Raw genomic sequence first — 24,473 nt, 5'->3', positions numbered from 1 at the left:
ACCCTTTCAGGAATTTGATGTTATTCTGGGTATGAATTGATTATCTTTGCATGATGCCATGGTAAACTGTAGACAGAAACGGATCGATTTGAAATGTTAGGCAGGAGAGATGATTTCAGTTGAGTCTGAGAATATGAAAGATATCGTTAGAATTATTTCAGCTTTTTCTGCTCAGAGATTAATACGAAAAGGTAGCGAAGCATTTCTAGCATATATCCTTGATACTTGAGATTCAGAATCAAAGCTAGATCAATTACTAGTTATTAGTGAGTTCGTTGATGTATTTCTTGAAGAGTTGTCGGGTTTACCTCCTGATCGTGAAGTTGAGTTTGTGATTGATTTGGTTCCTGGAACTGCTTCGATATCAATATCACCGTACCGTATGGCACCAGCTAAACTAAAAGGATTGAAAGCACAGTTGCAAGAGTTATTAAACCGAGGGTTTATTAGACCGAACATGTCTCCTTGGGTGTACTTGTTTTGTTTGTGAAAAAGAAAGACGGCTATTTGAGATTGTGTATAGACTACAGACATTTGAACAGAGTCACAATAACCTTTTGCCACGTATCAACGATTTGTTTGATCAATTGAAAGGAGCCATAGTGTTCTTGAAGATAGATCACAAATCCGGGTATTATCAATTGAAGGTTAAAGATTGTGATGTGTCAAAGACTGCTTTCAGAACTCGTTACTGTCATTATGAGTTTCTGGTAATGCCATTTGGTTTGACTATGTCCCTGCTGTTTTTATGGATTTAATTAATCGGGTTTTTCAACCTCATTTGGATAGATTCGTTGTTGTGTTTATTGATGATATATTAATCTATTCCAAGGCAGAATCCGAGCAAGCTTAACATCTGAGAATCGTACTACAGATTTTGAGAGAAAAACAATTGTACACAAAATTTAGTAAATATGAATTTTGGCTTTGTGAGGTTGGATTTTTGGGTCACATAGTATTAGCTAACGGGATTCGAGTTGATCCGAGTAAAGTTTCTGTTGTGATAAATTGGAAAATTTTGAAAAATGTTTCAGAAGTGCGAAGTTTTCTGGGTTTAGTAGGTTACTATCGACATTTTGTTAAAAAAATTTCGATTACTGCTTCACTGATAACTAGATTATTACAGAAAATGATGAGTTTGTTTGGTCCGATAAGTGCCAACAGAGTTTTGATCAGCTGAAAAAAATGTTAATGGAAGCCCCAGTTTTGACTCAGCCAGAATCTGGAGTAGCATATGTTGTTTTATAGTGATGCGTCTCTCAATGGTTTGGGTTGTGTATTGATACAGTTAGGAAAGGTAGTAGCCTATGCTTCTCGACAATTAAAGTCGCATGAGAAGATTTATTCTACACCTGATCTTGAGTTGGCCGCGATTGTATTCGCTTTGAAGATTTGGAGACATTATTTATACGGCGAGAAATGTCACGTGTTTACAGATCACAAAAGCTTAAAGTATTTGATGACTCAGAAAGAATTGAATTTGAGACAGAGACGATGGTTAGAATTACTGAAAGATTATGATCTGATTATTGATTACCATCCAAGAAAAGCTAATGTAGTTGCAGATGCACTTAGTCGAAAGTCGTCATTGTTTGCATTTCGAGCGTTGAACGCTCATTTAGCTATTAATGAAGATGGTTCTGTATTTACGGAGTTGAGAACGAAACCCCTATTTCTACAACGAATTCTAGAATTGCAAGATGATGATCCGAAGTTGGTGTTGAAACGACAGATGGTTTAGAATAATTTAAGTTCAGAGTACAGTGTTGATGATAGTGGTACACTTCCTTATCGCGATAGAATTTGCGTTCCGAGTAATTTAAATTTGAAAAATGATATTCTTTCTGAAGCTCACAATAGTACGTACTCTATTCATCTGGGTAGCACGAAGATGTATTGTGATTTAAAACAGATGTATTGGTGGCTAGGTGTAACACCCCTTACCCGAGACCGTTTCCGGAGTCGAGCACGAGGCATTACTTAGCTTATCTTACCAATTCGGAGCATAAAAACTAGGTTTGAAAATTTATTTCATTATTCGCAGCAAATCTGTCCAATCGCACAACAGTTACTAAATTAATTATAACTTGAGCTACAGAACTCGAAATTTAATTCCGTAAATTTTCCCTGAAACTAGACTCATATATCTACTCACCATAAAATTTTTAGAATTTTTGGTTCAGCAAATTAGTACAGTTTATTAGTTAAAGTCTCCCCTGTTTCACCACCTGACTGCCCTGACCTCTAGTCACTAAAAATAAGTTTTCTCACTGTAGGATTTCCATATGAAGTTCTTACTTGTTTCTACAGAAAAGAGACTCATTAAGAAATCTAAGCATGTAAATTTCAACTCATAACCATTTTTGTACAATTTGTAATTATTTTCTAAACTCAGAACAGGGGACTCCAAAAACAGTTCTGACCCTATCTTACTAAAATTCACATATCTTAAAATATAAATTTCCTTTTTCTACACCATTATTTTTTCATGAAAATATACTCAACAAGCTTTAATTCCATATATCTTTCACCCTCTAATTAATTTTATACTATCTTGAGTGATTTTTCAAATTCACGTCACTGTGCTGCCTGAATTCTGTTTCTTTGCAAAATTTTATCCTTTCATGATTTCCATGCATAATTTATCACCTAATCTTTCATAACAACAAACACCTTCATCCTTAATCATTTTAATAACCATACATCATCAAATACTTACACATCACTCATTAGCAAAATCATCATTACAAACATACAAAATAACTAAATCCCTATACATGCCATAACTCAAACGTGTTTCGATATAAAATACCGAGCAGTTGTAGTTGATAGTGTGGACGATCTCCGACTTCTTTAGGATCCTTGAAGTAGCTTTGCAATACTATAAGAGAAAGAGAAATAAAAGAAGTAAGCATAAAGCTTAGTAAGTTTACTAGCAAATAAATAACAATATTTAACTTAAATAATTAAACTCAATGTCTATATCTCTAGTTTACTCTTTAGTTAATCTCATACTAGTTCTCTTACTTGTTTACTTAGAATACTTGTGTGCATAACTTACTCAATCCTTGCTGCATCGTTGAACATCAATTGATAGTATAATAAGTTCTTAAGTCTTACAACTTACCTGAGCTTGCCATTTATGCTTTAAACTGAACTTTCATGAACATGATTCGTTTACAAGCCCGTTGAGTTACATTGGAATAATAAGGATACTCGGGTCTCTTCTGATAATAACATGCCAAAGCCATGTCCCAGACATGGTCTTACATGGGATATTCTCGTGATGGTGCCCATGCCATGTCCCAGACATGGTCTTATAGGGGACCTCTCATCTCGGTGCCAACGCCATGTCCTAGACATGGTCTTACATGGGATGTTCTCGTGATGGTGCCCATGCCATGTCCCAGACATGGTCTTATAGGGGACCTCTCATCTCGGTGCCAACGCCATGTCCTAGACATGGTCTTACATGGGACCTCTCGTCTCGGTGCCCATGCCATGTCCCAGACATGGTCTTACAGGGGACCTCTCATGATCTTAAGGATGCCAATGCCATGTCCCAGACATGGTCTTACAGGGGACCTCTCATGATCTTAAGGATGCCAATGCCATGTCCCAGACATGGTCTTACATGGGATCTCTTTACCCAAATGTCATGACATTCGTATCCAGTACCATCCTTATGTATCAACGGGACTTTTAAATTTTAATTCTCTATCATTTCATGCTTGGATCATCATCAAATAAATTCATAAAATAAATTCATAATTGCTGGAAATTAACAGCATTAATAATAAATATTGAAATATTGCATTTATTTACCGTAAACTTACCTCGGTACCAATTATAGCCAAATTCACCAACTTAGTCTTCAACTTTATTCTTCCCTTTGTCTAACCTCGAGTTTCGTACTTCTTGATCTAAAATAGTAAATTTAACTTATTTAATAATCACATTCATCAAAACAGCCCTCGACTCTAACTTTTTCAAAATTACAATTTTGCCCCTAAATTTTTACATAATTACATTTTTGCCCCAAGGCTCGGAAATTAAACGTCATCTCTTATTCTTATGTTTTATAACATTCTGAACATTTTTCCCTTCTATGGCAACATCAAATTCCCACTCTAACATGTACTTATGAACATTAGGTATTTTTACCGATTATGTCGTTTTACTCGTTTTCACTTAAAATCGCTTAGCAAAAGTTGTTTAACATAATTTCTAGCTTCATATTCTATCATAAAACATCAAAATAACACTTTTCACCTATGGGTATTTTTCCAAATATAAACCCTAGGTTAAATTATTGCTAGAATAAGCTAAATTAAGCTACCGGGATCTCAAAAACGTAAAGAACATTAAAAACGAGGCTTGGGATCACTTACTATGGAGCTTGGAAGCTTGAAAACCCTAACTATGGCTTCCCCCCTTGCTGATTTCGTTCATATGAAGAAGATGATGATTTTTGCCATCTTTTTCCCTTTTAATTCATTTTAATTACTAGATTACCAAATTGCCCCTAACTTAAAAATTTTCTATTTCACTTATCTCATGTCCATTTTTGTCTACCAAGTTACCAATGGTATAATTACCATATAAGGACCTACAATTTAAAGTTTCATAACAATTGGACACCTCTAACATGTAGAACTCAACTTTTGCACTTTTTACAATTTAGTCCTTTTGACTAAATTGAGTGCCCAAACGTCGAAATTTTCGAACGAAATTTTCAAAAAATCATTTTGTGAAATTGTAGACCATAAAAATATAAGAAAAATAAAATTTTTCTCATCGGATTTGTGGTTCCGAAACCACTGTTCCGATAACCTCAAATTTGGGCCATTACACTAGGTATGAAACGAGAAATTTGTGAATTTGTACCTAAATGTTTGATTTGTCAGCAGGTGAAAGTAGAACATCAGGTACCGTTGAGTTTACTACAACCTGTTATGATTCTTGAATGAAAGTGGGAGTGAGTCACAATGGATTTCGTATCTGGCTTACCTGTAACTCCGAGAAAGAAAGGTTCGATCTGGGTGATTGTTGACAGATTGACTAAATCGGCACATTTTATTCCAATTAGAACATACTTTACACTTGAGAGATTAGCGGAACTATATGTATCTGAGATTTTGAGATTACACGGAGTTCCGACATCTATTATTTCAAATCGAGATCAGAGATTTACATCGAGATTCGGGAGCAAACTTCATGAGGCTCTAAGCACAAAACCTAATTTCAGCACAACATTTCATGCTCAGACTGACGGACAATTAGAACGAGTGATTCAGATTCTGAAAGATATGTTGAGATGTTGTATACTCGAATTTGAAGATAACTAGGAAAAGTATCTACCGTTAGCTGAATTCGCATATAATAACAGTTATCAATCCAGTATAAAAATGGCACCGTTTGAAGCTGTTTATAGGAGGAAGTGTAAAACACCATTGTATTGGTCTAAATTGAGTGAATCCAAAATGGTGGGAATTGATTTGATCCGAGAAACTGAAGACAAAGTTAGAATTATTCGAGATTATTTGAAAGCTGCATTTGATCATCATAAATCGTACGCGAATCTAAAAAGAAAAGATATAGATTTTGCTGTTGGTGATTGAGTATTCTTAAAAGTCTCTCTGTAGAAGAAAATATTACGGTTCGGTAGAAAAGGAAAACTAAGTCTGAGATTTATTGGACTGTATGAAATTGTTAAAAGAATCGACCCTGTAGCTTATAGATTAGCCTTGCCCTCTAAACTTGAGAAAATTCATAATGTGTTTCATGTTTCAATGCTAAGACGGTACAAATCTGATCCTTCGCATGTGATTCCTCATAGTGAGATTGAGCTTCAGCTAGACTTAACGTATTCGGAAGAACCGGTAAGAATTTAAGCTTGAGAAATCAATGAACTACGAAATAAACGAGTACCATTAGTAAAAGTCTTATGGCATTGACATGGTTCAGAAGAACCTACCTGAGAAACCGAAGAATCAAAAAGATTACAATATCCGAATCTATTTTCAGGTAACAATTTCAAGGACGAAATTTCTTAAGGGGGAGAGTTGTAACAGCCTAATTTTTCAGTGGTATCGGAAACAGTGGTTTTGAGGCCACCAAATCTGGCGAATAAGTTCGTAAATATTATTATTTAATATTTACGAGTCAAATATGGTTTTAAATTTTTTTTTGATTTGGTAATTTATGTTTTATAACGATTTGTTAGGTTCAAGTGGTAAGACCCTAAGGTCAAGTGGTTTTAGAAAGTGAGGTATTGGGACCTCGTTTCTATAAACTGAGCCATAAATATTTTTATAAATATTTATGGAGTGTCATTAAGGTGGTATAAAGTTTCATTGAAAAATTTTAACGTTTCGATAGTTAATTAATTAAAAAAGACTAAATTGAAAAATATGTAAAACTAGCTAATTATAGCAATTAGTTGATGAAATGGTGTAATTATTAATTGAGGAAGGACTTAAGTGATAATTAAGCCCTAAATAATTTAGTGGGATGGAAAATTGATGGATAAGGACAAAATAATTAAATTATAATGGCAAACTTGTAATTTAGTTGAAATTAAAACAAAATTAAGTAAGAAGAAATAGGTTTTCTTCTCCATTTTCTTATTTTTTCATTGCCGAAACACCATAAAAATAGCTTGGAGAATAGGTTGAGCATAGGAGCTTCCATGTGAGTTCAATTCTTACCCGTTTCTTGTAATTTATATGTTTTTGATATTGTTGCAACTAGGTCCAGCTAACCTGTACCTTCGTTTCTAATTCTGTTAAAATTTTTGGAAGTTCCCATTGATAATTATCAGATGTTTTTTATGAATAACATGGATTTGGATCTTTGATTGTGTTGTGTGATGATTTTGTAAAGTGGTTTTTGTTAAATATTGATTTTAGGATTAAATTGTGAAAATGTCAAAATATTAGGGTTTGATAGTGAATTTCAAGTTTATTATGAGCTGTATGAGGGCCTAGAATATTTTGATAAAATATTAATTTGAGAAAAGTAGTTAATTTGATAGATTAATTAATTAAGGGATTAATTTGCAAAAATTGTAAAAGTTTAGGGTAATTGCATAAATTCAAAAAATAAAAGGGTATTAATTGTAAAATTGATTGGAAATGAAATATATGCTAATAAATGGATAATTTTATATTTTAGATCAAGATCCCGTAGATACTCGTGGAAAAGAAAAAATAGCGGAATAGTCCCTAAACTTCATGCAATTACTATAATTCAGTCCAAGTAAGTTCGTACGGTTAAAATTCAACATTTGTATAAATTGATGATTGGTACTATGCATATATTCTATTGTTGGAAATGAATCATTGTTTGAATTATAATATTGAATTGAATATTTGGTTCGAATTGAACGCGAAATTTGAGTATATTCGTGATTTAGTGTATGACGGGGGGTTTGGAGTGGAGATGGTATTGGAGGGAGATATCATCATTTTACCTAAATAAATTGGGGTTTAGCATTTGTTGCGAACTCTCGTGTTTTACTTTCTGTGTTGGCGTGATTGTGTGGATCAGCTCTTACGAGCTTCTGTTTAGCTTTTGAGCTTTTGTTGGCGTATTCGGGAGGACCAGCTCTTATGAGCTTCTGTTGACGATGTACTCTTATCCGTAAGTCGTTCTTTGAATGGAAAAATCTTAATAAAGTGATTTATTTAATGAATTTGAAAAACATGTTATTTATTTTTGTATTTATTTGAATACAAAAGTATTTATCGATTGAAGTTGTGAATGACAGGGAGTTATCATGGATGATTTTTTTATTTGATTTATTATAGTTAGCTCGGTAAGATTTTTGTTTATCTCGTCAAACTTACTAAGTTTCATTAAGCTTACTTGTGTTATTTAATGTCATTGTGGATTTTTGAAAGGTTGGACGATCAGATCGACACTCAAGTCATACTATCCAATTTATCTTGATAGTTTTTGAAATGTTAAATTCGGATTGTATGGCATCTATAGGCTCTTGTGCTATTTTGGTTAATGTTTGGTTTATGTAAATGTTATAAATGATATTTTGTGCAAATAACCAATTTACAAAGGGCATGAGAATGAGGTATAGTTATTATGCTAGCATGTGTGGCTTACATATATTTGATTTGTTGTGGTTGTGGTAACTTTGTTAGGTATTTTGATTTTGTATTGCTTGAATGAGTTGATGAATTGAATTAATGTGTATTTTGGGATTAATTTGTATATAATTGTGGTACCAATGATATTAATCGAGTCAAAAACACAACTAAGCTTAATGAAACTTAATCGAGTCAAAATAACACATATTCTGTTTAAATCAAAATGACATTAATCGAGTCAAAAACACATCAAAACCAACCTAATATGTGCCGAACGAATGTACCCTCATTGGTACGGCACATATTCTGTTTAAATCCACCTTGCGAATTCCCAAAATACCAATTGCCTTTTCCCGCTCCCGTGACTTTCCTCCCCCTTTCTTCTTCCCGGTTTCTTCGCTTCTTCTCTGGGTTTCCCGCCAAAGTTAAAAGCTATCAGCGCTGCAGGTTACCAGTTACTGTTTTAATCTTTATTTGTTTGTTTGTTTGTTTTCTCTCACCTGCTATTTGCATGTTGCATTTGGAAGCTAATTTTCCTTTTTTGGTTGTGGTTGAGCTTGGGGAAATTTTTTTTTTGGTGACTTTTGTTAGTTTTGATTGATAAATTGGAGATTTAGGTGTTACTTGGAGCATATGTTCAAAGATTCTTTGTTTCAGAAATTAACGTGGTTCACTACGTGATAATTTTTATTTGGCTTCTGAAGTAAGCTGTCAAGTTTCTGTCTAGTCGTCTATAGGAAACCTCACTGTTTATTTTTATTGATTAGCAACTTCTTTAATATGATGGAAATAGCAGATGTTCTGAAATTTGCTATAGCTACTTAATGAAATTGAGTTTTCAGAAAGAGAAAAAAAATTGAAGTACCGGATACTTGGAATTTATACTAATTTATTAGGAACAATGCATGATGTCGTGTGGAACAAGTTAATATATGTCATCCATTTGGTTTCTATGTTCTAAAACTTGCAGTCTCACATGAACCTGACCAATCCCGTATGATGTCATCTAAAATGATTTTCAACATAAAGCAGAGCAATGCTCATTCTACTCATAGCACTTGGAGTAAATTTATTCCTCTGGGACATGAGGACTGCTTCATGTTACGGGTTGGACTCTAATTAACATTAATGCTAATCCGGTTTTCTCCATGCTAATCTATCCAGGGGCTAAACAGCCGCACTGTTTCTACTCAATGGACCATAGTGACAGGACTATGTTAGGTGACAAAGCATTACAATCTCATGGTGGTGAGAAACCACATATATGGTCATCTCTTGAAGGTGGACCTCGAATTGATATAGGAAAACAAATTTTCTGCAACAGATCATTGAATATGAGGAATATTGTTGCTATTGGATTTGATATGGATTATACCCTAGCACAATACAAGCCTGAGACGTTTGAGTCCCTTGCATATGAAGGCACAGTAAGAAAATTGGTGTATGATTTGGGCTATCCTCAAGAGGTTTGTCAACTTTCTACATATTTTACATCAGCCAAGAAAAATTTTCCTAAGTTTGAGTGGTATGTGCAAGCATGCTGATAAGGGCAAAATTTAATGCAGTTACTAGAGTGGACTTTTGATTGGAAATACATGGTTAGAGGTTTGGTTCTTGACAAAAAGAGAGGCAACATTTTAAAGGTCGATCCATTTATTTCTGCTGTAGTTTCTACATAGCCAAGTTAATGGAATATTTATCTCTCTCTCTCATCTACTTTGCTTGAATATGATTTGTATTCATGGTTGTGCCTTTTATAGATGGATCGACATAAATATGTGAAAGTAGCATACCATGGATTCAGAGAGTTGTCCAAGGAAGATAAAGTTGGCACCTACGGAAATACATTCATACGGGATTCCTTTGATGAGCCAGATTATGCCCTTATTGATACACTATTTTCACTAGCTGAAGCGTACTTGTTTGCTCAACTTGTTGATTTGAGGGACAATAATCCTGGAAAAGTTCCAGAGGGTGCTGAGTAAGAAATTAATTTTCTCTTTTTTTTTTTTTTTTTGGTTATGATCAATAGGCCATTTAGTCCCATCAGTGCAATGAGTAGTCCATGCTGGTAGAGGCATTTAAGATCATATCAAGCTTGAAAACAGTACATCGTGGTTGGAAATTAGATGTGATCCAAGTTTACCTATGTAGTTTCTGAACTTGAATTTAATGAACAAAGTCTATTTTATGCTGAACTATTAAATATACTTGGAATTACTAAGTATTTAGATCTTAATTCCTTTTATCAGGTTCTGTATATTAACCAATGCCTGCTATAAACGATTCTTTCAGTTACCCTCGCATGTACAAAGATGTACGGGCTGCAGTTGATTTGTGCCATCGGGATGGAACCTTAAAGCAAGTGGTTGCAAAGGATCCTAAAAGGTAAGTTGAAAAGAGGCATTGTTTTATTATTTAGATTACCACTAAGTTTAAGAATGGTTCTGAATTTCCATTTAAATTCACATGGGAAAATTTGATCTTTGTGTGAAGATATTCTTATAGTGCATCTTGAAGTGGTTTTCATGTAGTTTTTTTCCTTCTTTTTCAAGGTATATCAATGAGGACACTTCTATAGTACCTATGCTCAAAATGCTGAGGAATTCTGGCCGTTTAACTTTCTTGGTGACAAATAGGTATATTTCCTTGGTGATTTTAGATTCTAATTGTTTAGGCAAAGGTAATATGGGATTCAATGCAATTTTTCTTGTCCTCTTTTTTTTTTTTCTAATAAAATTTCCCTAAGTTGGAAAAGTAACATTTTATACCCATCCTACCAATGGTTTTGCTTTCATACTTATGATTCTCAAGGCTTTCTTTTTTGCGTCACTGACTTCCATTTCTAAAAGGTTGTGCAGAACAATCATTTGATACTTGATTGAATCTCTTGCAGTTTATGGGACTACACAAATATTGTAATGAATTTTCTCTGTGCATCGCATAAGTTGGAAGGTGGTATTACATGCAAGTTTGATTGGCTTCAATATTTTGATGTTGTCATCACTGGCAGGCATGCTCTTTTATTTCATATTATTGATTCTAAATGTTGGTGCTTTTTGACCTTTCATCATTTGGTTGTGAATTCATTTCAACCTAGTTTAACATGACCCTAGAGTTACTCTTTGGTTTTATTTAATATCTATGGTACATGTTATCTGTTCTATACTTTGATTTCTCGTGCTGAAAATGAAAGTATTCATGCAGCGCAAAACCTGGCTTCTTCCTTGAAGACAATCGTGCCAATATTTTTGAGGTTGAACCTGAGTCTGGAATGCTCCTCAATACTGACAATGGCACTCCTATGCCTCAGGTTGGGTAAAATATACTTTCCTCATTCTGTCTAATTGTCAGTTGATGATTTAAACATAACTTTGATATTAGGTGGGAAGTACTTCACCAAAAATGCTGCCGAAGGGATTAAACAAAAGATACCGAGTTTTCCAGGTATTTTGAATATTATCTATTATTAAAATTTAAAATAGTGGATTTTATTTCAATTAAAGTTTCTTCAAACTTGTCAGGGAGGCAGTGTTGGTCATCTACATAAGTTGCTTTCTATCGAGTCAAGTACGCAGGTGATTCTTGTTAACTTCTTAAGTTGTTCTATTTTGATCATTGTATCTTTGGCTTGTTGAATTCCATAATAATTACTCTGTTGTCTTTTATAATCTAATTAGTTCTATGCTTCTATTAGGTTCTCTATGTTGGGGATCATATCTATGGAGATATTTTGCGCAGCAAGAAGGTTCTCGGTATGAATTTGTATCGTTGTTCTCTTTTCCCCTTTTTGATGTAGAAGTTAAATTTCTTGTTTTTTTTAATTTAATCTTGTTAGATTGGACCTTTGAACCTATCTGAATGAGACAATTCTAATATATATTGGTCTATGGATTATAAAGAGGTTTGTAGTATTAATGCAGCACTGTTAGATGGAATTATGACTCTAATTTTTCTTCTTCTTTTTCTTTTGCCTAGACTGCAAGTATTCAGTGAATTATATTCAACGCTTGAAAAGCAATAGAATATAGGAACAATAAAATCCCGAATCAAAGGCAATGTTTATGCCAGAAAAAAGTTAGACGATATTAGTTCTTATTTTTGCTGTATAAGTATGCAATACTTTCTCATGATTTCATTGTGCTTTTGGGAACTTAATATTCCTTGTCTCATCGAATTTTCTATATTTCTTCATTAATTCTCATCAATAGTTTCACGATGATCATTGCCTTTAAAATGAGCTAATAATGTATTTTTGCGCAAGATGTTAACAACCTCATTTCTTTTGGTGCATGGGGCGCTTTTAATTCTGTAATTTGTCAATGATTAGGATGCAGAACTGTTGGAAATTGGCCATCCATGCTACTGTTATGTTTTTGTTGAGTGCATACGGCTTGTATGCATGCTGCATGCTGCAGCAACATGTTGACTGTTGTAGTTGCAATTTAGTTTAGTTTGGTTGAAAATGAACTTAGTTATTGATGTTTTGATGGGTTTAGGTGATGATTGAGCTGATAATTCAGCTTATTGATGTGTACAAGTAATGCTTAGCAAGTCCCTAGGCTACTAAGTGGGAGTAGGTAGTATTTGGTAATGTGTTTTATCTATAAATGTATTGTTTTTCTTATTGAAAAATCAAGCATATCAGTTGTAAGGCAGATTGCTTCCTTGCTGCACGTTTGTGAGCAAGTAAATTGTTTTTGTTTCTTCCTCCTTTGTTCTCTGTTTTGTTCTTTTTCTAAGAGCTGCTGCCATTGTTCTTTCTTTTTCTTTTTTCTTCCTATTAACCGAGAGCTTATGCTCTTGATGCTTTGTGTTTCTGCTTGCTGTTTGAAGAGCTTATGCTCTTAGTGTTTCATTGTTTGGTTGCTGCTGCCAAATGTTCCAACAAATGGTATCAGAGCCTAAGTCTTAAGGGACCATTGATTTTGCTTCCCCTGCTCAACATCAGCTCAAACTTATGAGACCTCCAAACAAGCTTCAATAAGTTTCAAGGAAAGGTGTGAGCTTTCCAAATGTGCAAGCTTAGCAAGAAGTGATAGTTGCGAGCCTATTGAAGACACCAACTGAAGACAGTAAGCCAAAGTGCGAGCCTGTCAAAGGTGTATGGTTGCAAGCAGCAAAGTTGAAGACACCTGTTGAAGACAGTAAGCAAAAAAGCGAGCCTGTCAAAGGTGTATAGTTGCGAGCAGCAAAATGCAAGCCCGAGTGGGTGCAAGCCAAAAATGGCAGATTGAAGGCAAGCAAACTATACTTGCAAGTTGTTTATGCAAGAAGAAGCAGGACTGTAATAGGGAACAAGGCAAGATGTGTTGTCAACCAAGGCTGTGAAGGAGGAGAAGACTCCATTTGCCAAGGTTGAAAATGAAGTGCTTGTGCAGGGTCAGCTTGAAAGAAAGCATCTAAGGACTGCCAAGTTCAAAAACTTGATGAATGAATGACATTTGCAGCATGGAGTCCAAGGAGGAGTGTTGGAAATTGGCCATCCATGCTACTGTTATGTTTTTGTTGAGTGCATACGGCTTGTATGCATGCTGCATGCTGCAGCAACATGTTGACTGTTGTAGTTGCAATTTAGTTTAGTTTGGTTGAAAATGAACTTAGTTATTGATGTTTTGATGGGTTTAGGTGATGATTGAGCTGATAATTCAGCTTATTGATGTGTACAAGTAATGCTTAGCAAGTCCCTAGGCTACTAAGTGGGAGTAGGTAGTATTTGGTAATGTGTTTTATCTATAAATGTATTGTTTTTCTTATTGAAAAATCAAGCATATCAGTTGTAAGGCAGATTGCTTCCTTGCTGCACGTTTGTGAGCAAGTAAATTGTTTTTGTTTCTTCCTCCTTTGTTCTCTGTTTTGTTCTTTTTCTAAGAGCTGCTGCCATTGTTCTTTCTTTTTCTTTTTTCTTCCTATTAACCGAGAGCTTATGCTCTTGATGCTTTGTGTTTCTGCTTGCTGTTTGAAGAGCTTATGCTCTTAGTGTTTCATTGTTTGGTTGCTGCTGCCAAATGTTCCAACAAGAACGATGCTTGTTGTTCCAGAGCTTGAGAGGGAGGTTGAATTGCTTTGGGAATTAAGAGATACGCGAAAGGTGGGTTTTCATGTTGAATATGATGTTAAACTGAGATATTGATCATGATATTTCAATTTCATATCATACTGTTTGGATAATTTATTGTAAAATTCTAATTTATTAGGAAGAATTTGTTGTAATAACACATTAGTGAAGAACAGTTTGTATGTTGCTTTTTTCTTGATGGTAATTTGATTATCTATATCTATATTTTCTCATGGTCCTTCTAACTGTTTAATAAGTTTTGAGGGGAATTCTGCAAAAAACATTTAGAAGTTGTAAAGCATGAGAGTTCTTACTACCGGTCCTGTTTTATCATAGTATTTTAATTCCTTGCAACTAATACATGTACTTTCATGCAGCAACTAAGGTTGTTGAGGAATGAGCGTGATCTTGTTGAAGACCGAGTTCATCATTTGAAGTGGTCTCTCAAGTATGTACTTATTTTATCATTAAAACTGATGTCATCAGTATTACTACCCTTGAATGATGCATAAGAATCACTACCCTTCTCCGTGTGTCACACATAATGGACATGACAAATTAATATTGAAACCCTGGATTTGATTTCTTATTAATTTCTACTTGATCGCATCAAATCTTAGTACAAGGGAGACTTTTCGTCTTTGCTTTTGTAATTTTTGGTTATTATTATATGGTTTGGTTCCATTGATTCTCTTTTGAGCAAAGAGAGTTGCATTCTTGTTATTTAGATTTGAAAGTCTTGGTGATGATGAAAAGCAGAATATGATTTCAAGTCTGGGTGAATTGGAGGTTAGACCATTTGACCTTGATCTGTTTTATGTAGTGCCAGATGGATGATTTGAAGCTTTCTAATGATTTTATTTTCAATTCTCTCTTTTTAACAGTCGCGAAGGGATCAAGTGCGTCTCGCTCATCAACAGGCTCAAGGAGATCATCACCAAAAGGTAGAAGAAACTTTTCTACATCCTTAGATTATTTCGAGACGTTAAGGGGTCTATCAGGCTTAAGCAACCTTTGAATAAAGATACTTTCAATGACTATTTTATTACGAAACAGTTCCATAAGATCTGGGGGCAACTCATGAAGACTGGCTATCAGAACTCTCGCTTTGCTCATCAGGTACCACTAGCTTTGGATGGAGTTTCTGAAGCATCTGAAAAAACTGCCTAGATTACTGTATCGTTAGTACTTGTTATTATCACTGATAATTTGCTTTACGCTTGGCACGACGCAGGTTGAGAGATTTGCATGTCTTTACACTAGCCAGGTCTCTAACTTAAGCTTGTATTCCCCAGACAAATGCTATAGGCCAAGTGAAGATTTCATGCCTCACGAATTTCATATTCTTCCCTCTTGAAAAGTGAAAACTGTTCCCTGACCGACAACTGAACGTAGAAGCAAATAATTTTTGTTCTGTTCTGGTGCCGCAGAAGTAGTAAAGCCGGATCCTCGTATTCATCTTAACCCCTTAATCAACGAGATTCATTGTACTTAAATTTCCCCATTTACATTCTTACTCAAAAAAATGCTTCTAGTCATCGATACTCGTTTAGTACATGCTGTGTTCTTTCTTTTTTTCTTCTTAAAAATAAAGTTTGACATAAGTATTATATACTATTCTCTAAATATCTGAACAAGAAATTAAAAAAGTGTTTCGGGACACACACATATATATATATATGATACTCATCATTGACGAATGAAAATGACAAATTACACAAGACCTCGGATTGATTATAATTTTTTATCTTTTTTATATTTTTCATGTTAGTTTTACTTTTTATGTTTATATTTAAGATTTGTGATTATTTTTAACAAGTTCATTTTTAAAACTTTAATGTATCTTATCATTATAACCTTGTTAGTTTAAATTGTTGTATTTTGATCGTTGATGGAGAGTACAATTTTTTTTTCAATGGCATTTTATGCTTCATGTTCTCGGTATTAGTAATGGCCATATTTGTAAATGGACTCAAATTGATGTACCTGTACCAACGTAGCCCATAGACAAATTATACGTGTAGATGACATTGGAGTCTTAGGACTAAGATGTCGACTCGCCCAAGTCTACATAACTGTGATTACGGTCCACCATATTACTTTTTTGTTTTATTCTTTTTCTAAAAAAACCCTTTAGATTAGGACCACATTCATATGATCCTTTATCCACGGCTCAACATTGGCTTTTATATAGCGGTCCTAATTTGTTCGGTCAAATTTGATGGTCATGATTGAACGAAAAAATCCCTCGATAGCTATATCAGCCTATCACCCTAGATTGGGACATATAAGTGTAAAACCCCCAGAAAAAGATCAAGAAATCGTCTAATTCCAATCTAGGTGAAAGTACTTGTTAAGACTCTCTATTATAGGTATTGAATTAATTTAGTCCCTTTTATTAGGTAGATTAATTTAATTTTTGTACTATTAAAAAAATCAAATAAATTTAATAATTACTGTTTAAAAGATAATATGAAAATTATTATTTTTATTTACTATGCAACTTTAAACAAAATATTTTATTTACAAAACCATAAAAAGCCTACAAAATATAACTATGTTAAACAATAAAGGACGTTTTTAAACGGTAAATGTTAACTCTATTAAAATTTAAATTATTTAAATTTTTTGGTAGTACAAAAACTAAATTGATTTATTTAATAATATAAGGACTAATTTGATCTAATTTGTATAATACAAATACCTACTAGTTGCATTCACTCATCTCTTTAACATTTCTGTAGATGAAAAAAAAAACTTCAAAATTACATTATATTTGAGAGAATAGAGTCAAACACAAACACCACAGACAACTCGTGAAATCTTTAATTTAATACATTCAAAGCTTCAAAATATCGTTGAAGACATTTGTTATTCTAAAAAATAAAAGATTTCCTGTATTAACAACTTCACCTCATTATAGCATAAAAAATAAGATTGGATCGTACTAGTATGTTGTATACTTAACAACTTCATTCGTAAGTAGAATTAAGATGATCCATACTTTGAAGAGTACACGAAAAAAAGATATATTGATACAAATTTATATTTAGAAGATGATAAAAAAATATATGTTAAATGTTATAGAGGGATAACCAAACAAATATAGAATGCTGGAGCAATTAGAAAAAAAAAACGTATGATGTTTATTTTTTTTAATAATTATATTAACATATTACATATTACATATGATTTTATTTCAATTTTTGTTATTCATTTAGAAAATTTTTATTGTACTGATATTTTTATAGGAATTGATATTTTTAAAAAATATATATAAATTATGTAATTGTGTGATTACCTTTAATAATTATAATTTGTACTACTAAATATGATATAATAAATTATGATGAAATCACACATAGTCAATCAAACACATCAAGAGAATTATAATTTTTTATAATTATTAAAAAAATGTAATTACTGCTCTAATAATTGTACTTTCCTCCAATTATTTTGTGTTACACAAATAACGCTGAGTGACTCTGATTTTTGTTTTCTAAATATATTTCCTGTTCCATTCAACTTCTTAATAAATAACTTTCTTTAAAAGAATTCTTAATAAATAACTAAATTAAGGCACAAGAAGTGATAAAATTAAACAAATTTGGTTAAAAGAGTAGAGTTAAAATGATAAAGAATATGATGTTTTAGGGTAAAATTTTATAATCCTACGTATTTTTTTAGGTTTATCAAAATATAAAATACATAAATACTTTTAATAATGTTTCATAATTGAGGTGGGATCGGTTGACGAGTAACATTAACTCAATTAAATTTTTAATAGTAATTTGATTGTGGTACACTATGTGTGTAAAAAAAATTATATAGAAAATATATTTATAAAAAATCTGATTGAAGAATAATACAAAGTTTTAATTGAAATGATAAAGACAATTAAATTTATGATATTTTAATTTAAATTTTATCAAACATAAATTTTAAGATTTCACGTGATTCAAATAATAAAAATACCCACCCTCACATTAATATTTATTATTTTATAAAAAAAATTTGGAGTGAATAACAATTTATTTAAAACTAAAGTTTGACATTCGAAAGCATTCTAGCCCAAGGCATAAATTTCTGGATATGGGTCAATTTTCGAAAATGAAATTGCACTAGAGTTGCTCAGAATAATGGTCCACAGATTTTAGTTGCATTTGGATTGGGCATAAAATGTGATCTCCAATGTGATGTGCTAATATCATGGACGAGGAAAGAAAATAATTTGGATTGGAATTAAATTGTAAAATTTTATAATAATTTAAAGGATCCAAAGTTGAATTTCTCCCCTGGCAGAAATGATTATTACACTCCAATTCTGTGTGCTCTTTGCATGGGAAACAAAGGGAGTTGTAATTTTACAGCATTGGGTCAATTGGCTAATGAATGTTTGATTTGAGCAGTGAAAAAGTTGTCATAAGAAACAACAAAACAGAAAAGGCAGGAGAATCTTCATCTCACGCTTCAGCACTGATTATTCAACTCTATGAATCTCAAGATTCGACTCTCATCTTATACAGCCTGGAAAAGTTTGACATTCTTATCTCTCAGCTCAACCCATGCATGCATATCTTTCTCATGATGCTGAACCGGACGATCCAACTTTCATTTGCTTTGTTAGCCCCAAAGTGGGGAAGGAATTCTCAAAGTTGAATATACCTAACTTTGTACTTACTCATATCAGTTTTTACTGATTCCTTTGCTTTCATGTATTTTTTTCCCCTCTTTTTTAAGACATTGGTCGACCCAATGAGATATTAGTTGTTTTTGACAAACTATTTAATTCAATTTATTAGTTATTTTGAATCATATTTGTATTAATTGCATGCATTAAGTATTGCTATATTGTTTAGGAGTGAAATTCCTAAAATCAAACTAATTTATGCATAACTTTTATGTGTGTAAAAATTACAAATTATTGTAAGAGTAATCTTTTTGTCGTTTTTGAATTGGGTAGAGAGCCCCAATCACATTAAAGTTAAACATGATCTCTTATAAATGTGATTGATAGATATTTTTTCCTGATTAGGTTTTGGTCCAGATAAATATTTCATCATTGTTCTTAGGGATCCACAACTTTTGACTTTTATTTGAAACACGTTGCTGGCTTGTCCTCGTATAGATTATTCCCCGACGACTTATTTGCTTGTTGGATGTTGCAGCAAGGTTAGGTCCCCCACAATGTAAAGAGGCTATGCGGTGCAGACAGCAGATTCATGGATCCTCATCACTCACCCTAAGCAGGAATAATATTCAGCCCCCTCTCGTCTGGTGAATATCCGACGGACACATCTTGCAATTTCAGACCATAATTTGATAGCCCTAGATGGCTAATCCTAATCTCTCCAACTAGAAAGCAGAATCTAAATTATTCAAGTCCTTAAAAGGCTGTTGATAGCAGGAAAATGGTATACTTTTACTTTTGGAAATGACATGGATAATAAGGTAGCCTGATATTCCAAGATAAAATAAGCATGTGTTTATGAACAAGCAGCCCTATCATACACAGCTTATATGGCATTGCATGTTGTTACTCAGCATTTTAAATTTATTAGGAAGTTGTTGATAAAAAACTTGTGCTGAAATTAATAAAAAAGAAGCTAAGTTTGTTTTTAAAATACAAGTAGTTATAAAACAGCATGCATTTTTGAGTATTATATATATATTTTTCATCAAGAAAGTGTTACTTAATACATAATTTTATGAAACAAATTTCATTTTTCTATAATATAACAACTTTCCAAAAAAACTTTATTTTCAAATAATTTAGGTAAGATCAAACAAAAATAATTATTTTTAAAAATAAAAAATAATACTTATGTATAAAAAAATATTTGTTCCACCAAATTTAAAACCTCTATCTTTTGATGATATATATATAAAGCTCAATAGGTATGGGTTCGGCACCAGCTCAATTATTCAAGTTATAAAAAATTTATATATTTGTTAGTAAAGTGGAATTAGCAAATTATTAATAGTTGTTTGAAAATTGATATAGGGATTGGTTAAGTAGGCTTAAATTTCTTGTAATAAATTGCGGTTGCAATGTAACGTAATAGTCACGTTGTAAAGGTTTTGCAAGTTACTGTGTTGCAATATCAATATAACGCAATGGAAGTACTAATATCACTACTGTTGTGAATAAAATCCGTTACGTAACACCACAAAACGACAATATTTAAACATAACGCCGCAACAATTCACTGCTTAAAAATCTTGTTTTTTATGTTAAAAAAATTATAGGGAATTGAGCAAATTAGATAAAGAATTATTGCCCAAAAGTTAAAATAACTTGTTACCTTCTTTGAAAGAGTTGGACAACATAATTGAATTATGCAATGAATAAAAACATAGCCATAGATGATTTGCATTTGAAATTTGGATTTCCGAGTTAAAATAATAAGTTTAGAATTATTCAATAGTTAACATAAAATTAATAGTATATGAGGAGTAAAAGGTTTCCTTTTTCAAAAGAAAAAATATATAAATAAATTAGAATTTTTATTTTTACAAATTAAATCAAACTCATAAAAAAGAATTATTAATATTAGAATATAGTATAAGTATAATGTTCTAAAATATTATGATTTTTTTGAAAAAAAATTGAGGTCCACAATAATCATTATGTGATGATATCCGCGATGGCGACCACAATTTAATACTTATTTTTGTGAGCAAACTGTGTTACTTTTTTGAGAAACAAAAGAAGTTACCTGGTTTGAGCAAGCACCTCAATGCAAAATGCCGACCTGAGTTAAACAGGACCGCTTTTACAAGTTGGGGTGGTCTTCAAACTGATGAGCTTTCTGAAATAAAGTCCTGGATTCCGTAGCCCCATCCTCAACTTGCAGAAAAGTTAGGACAGAAAAGATCTTGAAATATACAGAAAAGAAATGTATCCAATGGGAAAATGAAGTTCTCCTTGCAGTGGACATGGATGATAAGGATTCTAACCATCAAGATAATGTTCTTTCTTTGTAGTTATTCCCCCCCAAAAGTTGGAAACGCCATAGCCAACTACATATAATTGGCTTTGCCGTTTCTCCTGTCCTTGTCCAAACTAAAGATAAACTTAACGCTTTCTAATATATTATGTATGTACTTACTAGTTTACCTCAACAACCCTCTTTTCTATCCAAATTGTTTTGAATAATTGTAAAGTGATGTAATCTTTTAATAATGTGATCAAGATTTAATTTTTACTTACGAAAGTAGACTACATTTCATATAATCAAAGAGCAACCGCAACCAATTTCCCATGACCTATTAGAGACGTAATCTAACTTTCACATCTATAAAGTGAGATCATTTCATTTATGATTGATTGGTTTTTCAAGAATTTTTGCAATACTGTGTTTGACAACCTGTCAGGTCTTAGTGATAGTAATATTCATTAACTACGACCAGATTTCCAGTGCAACAATGTGGACTACTTTAAATTAATAACCAACATTTTCAGTGCGTTTACCATTACTAGCATCTAAGACCTGATGAATCATTCTCAGTAGGGGGAGGGGGGACTTGAACAAGTACAAAAAAATAGTACGGAAAGATCTAGGCAGCCATCTAAAACAAAACTGTCTTTGGATGCTCCTGAGAAGACATTAACAACTAATAATAAGGGCAGCTTCTGCCAGTTTTAAGATCAATTCACCACAGAGAAAACCCCTCGAAAGAAAACAAAATAAAAGAGGTACAGCAATCTCGACGTGAATATTTTACCGGTTAGCTATGGTGAACCCGTGAATATTGTTAAAAGATTATCAGCACACCCACTGGTTGGTCCACCCCTGATGATGAAGCCTGTATCTTACTTCTGCATACACTGGTTGGTACACCCTGATGTTATCCACAGCTACTGGAATAATCCTTGGCCCACCCTGCTCAAGGCTGTATCTTACACACTGCCATTAGAGTACTGAACTGTTGCTATGTGAACTTCACTTGGGAGATTTGTATATATTTATTTATTATCTGTATCCATTACTTGAATATTTAAGCAAGTATCATTTAAACCTGATATTGGAAAGTTGGGAATCTCAGATACAGGAGGATAACAAATGAACTAATAGCACTGCTTTGAATTCTAGTGTGAAGTACAATAATAAATGAGGCATTAATTAGTACCAATCTGGGAAAGGGGTTTTAATGTAGCAGGTTTAAATATATAACACATTGATATCAAATTTATATATAACACCTTAAATACGTTTATTTTGAAATTTTGATTCTTTCTATGAAATGTTGTCCACAAAAAATAATCAGTTCCAGCACATTTATCATGAGGGTGGACAGTACACTTTCGAATCCAGTGCATCACGAGTAAAATTTTCCATCCACTGTAATAAACCAAATCCTATTTGATCCTAAAAAAACCACCTATTTTTCTTACAAGGTCCCGCTGTTTTGCAAGGAAAGCAACGGCAGAGTACCAGACAAAAGCCCACCGGCCCACCATTTCCAACCCCCACTTTCGATTACTTGAGCTCCCCCTTCTATATAAAGAGCACCATTGACAGTTTCCTCATACACAACCTTCCTACAGTTCTTTCTCCACTTTCTTGTGCCTTCGCTGACCCTTGTGGTTATCGTTGCATAGTTTCTGCAATTGCAATGGCCTCAGGTTCGAGCTGGACACCAAAGCAAAACAAGTTGTTCGAGAATGCTTTAGTTATCTACGACAAAGATACCCCAGACCGCTGGCACAATCTAGCCAGGGCAGTTGGAGGGAAAACCGTGGAGGAAGTGAAGCTACATTACCAGAACCTTGTCGAAGACATCCAACAGATTGAGTCTGGCCAAGTGCCCTTACCTCCTTACAAGAAAGCTGGAGGGAACAAAGGATACAATTTCACGGATGGAGAACAAAGGTATACCCATGCTTTTCAGCCCCCCCCCCTTTAATTTTCAATGTTTTTCACTTCCCAGTGTTTATTAAGATGGGAGAGTTTCATAAACTTACCAGGAACCATTTATCAATGTACTTCATAGAGTAATGCATGGCTAACAGCTTACTAAACACTGCTGTACACTACTTGCAAATTGCAATATTAATTGTGGCATTTAAGTTACCCATGCACAGCGAAGACTGATGTTTCTTGGATCTGTTGTTCTGCAGAATGAGGAATCTGAGGCTTCAGTGAAATATGAGCAGAAACCGGTAGAAACAAAGGCCTTAGCCTTTAATAAAGCAAATGCAGCCAGTTGTCTGGTGCAACAAGCAGCAAATATGTCGCCTATTATTTCTTCTCAAAGTGTATCTTAAATTGAAAGTTGTATCTTCATTCTATATACTTGGTTTACACTAGTTGTGCTTCCTTATATGTACCAATTAATTATCTCATAGCACTGGTACATAAAAAAGTTCCTGTTTTTAATGAATATATATATCGTCCATTAATCATTAATGAATGTCTTTGTCTTCGTTTATATTAGAAATAGATGTTGCAACTTTTATGTATTATTTTTATCAGCCGATAAGTCTATATACAAATGTGTATTTGATATAAAATCTTTTAAATAATAATTATTCGGATCTCAACCAGGAATTATTTTTTTATATATTATAAATGTCTCAAATCTCAACTAATTAAATTAATTTTAAAAATATTATATGATTAAGTATATTCTTTAAGTTGTTACGATAATAACAATATCACTTAAATTAATACTCAATTGAAAATTTTATTTTAAATTGTACAAATTTATGTGATTAAAGTAATACTCAATAATCATGAAGTCTTGAGAATACTAATATCTTAAGTTTGAGTTTCACGAGGCGTGAATATTTTGTATTTTGTATGAATTTTCTCTTAAATTTATCTTAGTTTTAAGTCTACCATTTATGGGTTGATTTCAAATTTACTTGTTCCGCCATACTTAGTACTGATTTTATTTTAGTTATAATTATGTGATTGAATTTGTTTTTAAAAAAACAAGTCTTATTTGTTACGGGGTTGGGCTTCAATGTCAGAACAAAGTTTAGTTTAATATAGTAGCTGCATTGGTGGGCCTAATGGCCCTTAAGTTGAACTCTAGAAACGCAATTATGGCTTGGGACCAGATTTTATTCTGGTCGTCTTGCTAAACTCGCGCGCCCTAGCTAGATGAATCTCGTCGCTCTGTTTTTCTCTACTTGTTCGTTGGCTCCGCCTTTGACAAAATGGAAGACAAAACTTGTCCCTTCAAGATACGCTAAAAATCGTCGTTTGCTCAACAAAAAAATAAATTTGTTTTTATTTTCTCGTAGTTTTCCAAAAAATTCGGAACTATATTTGCCGGCAAACAAGAAATCTTAACACCTG

The 24,473-nt window shown here is 33.1% G+C and overlaps 2 protein-coding genes across 2 annotated transcripts; both read left to right on the top strand.

Moving 5' to 3' along the window:
* The first annotated feature begins 8,417 nt into the window (after positions 1-8,417).
* On the top strand, positions 8,418-15,718 carry LOC107905430 (5'-nucleotidase domain-containing protein 4). The gene is made up of 17 exons (XM_016832088.2): positions 8,418-8,552; positions 9,270-9,571; positions 9,671-9,748; positions 9,866-10,086; positions 10,401-10,493; positions 10,661-10,744; positions 11,002-11,118; positions 11,313-11,418; positions 11,490-11,552; positions 11,630-11,683; positions 11,803-11,870; positions 14,127-14,196; positions 14,541-14,611; positions 14,892-14,952; positions 15,048-15,107; positions 15,220-15,282; positions 15,398-15,718. Exons 2-17 carry the CDS (start codon positions 9,299-9,301, stop codon positions 15,518-15,520), a joined length of 1,605 nt encoding a protein of 534 aa, XP_016687577.1. The 5' UTR covers positions 8,418-8,552; positions 9,270-9,298; the 3' UTR covers positions 15,521-15,718.
* A 6,833-nt stretch (positions 15,719-22,551) lies between these two features.
* LOC107902644 (transcription factor RADIALIS) lies at positions 22,552-23,576 on the top strand (the record flags this gene model as incomplete). Its single annotated transcript, XM_016828785.2, has 2 exons — positions 22,552-23,039; positions 23,288-23,576. Coding segments are annotated over 2 exons (513 nt in total), but the record flags the coding sequence as incomplete, so codon positions are not given.
* Positions 23,577-24,473: the final 897 nt, after the last annotated feature.

The sequence above is a fragment of the Gossypium hirsutum genome, chromosome D05 (genome assembly GCF_007990345.1).
Source record: "Gossypium hirsutum isolate 1008001.06 chromosome D05, Gossypium_hirsutum_v2.1, whole genome shotgun sequence".
Classification (NCBI taxonomy): Eukaryota; Viridiplantae; Streptophyta; class Magnoliopsida; order Malvales; family Malvaceae; genus Gossypium; species Gossypium hirsutum.
This window is presented reverse-complemented; position numbering and strand designations above follow the sequence as displayed.

Bases quoted from the DNA above. Each gene is read 5' to 3' on its own strand.
- LOC107905430 (XM_016832088.2), top strand. From the start codon at position 9,299: ATGGACCATAGTGACAGGACTATGTTAGGTGACAAAGCATTACAATCT. The intron at 10,087-10,400 runs GTAAGAAATTAA...CGATTCTTTCAG, and splicing joins AAAGTTCCAGAGGGTGCTGA to TTACCCTCGCATGTACAAAG. The intron at 10,745-11,001 runs GTATATTTCCTT...AATCTCTTGCAG, and splicing joins ACTTTCTTGGTGACAAATAG to TTTATGGGACTACACAAATA.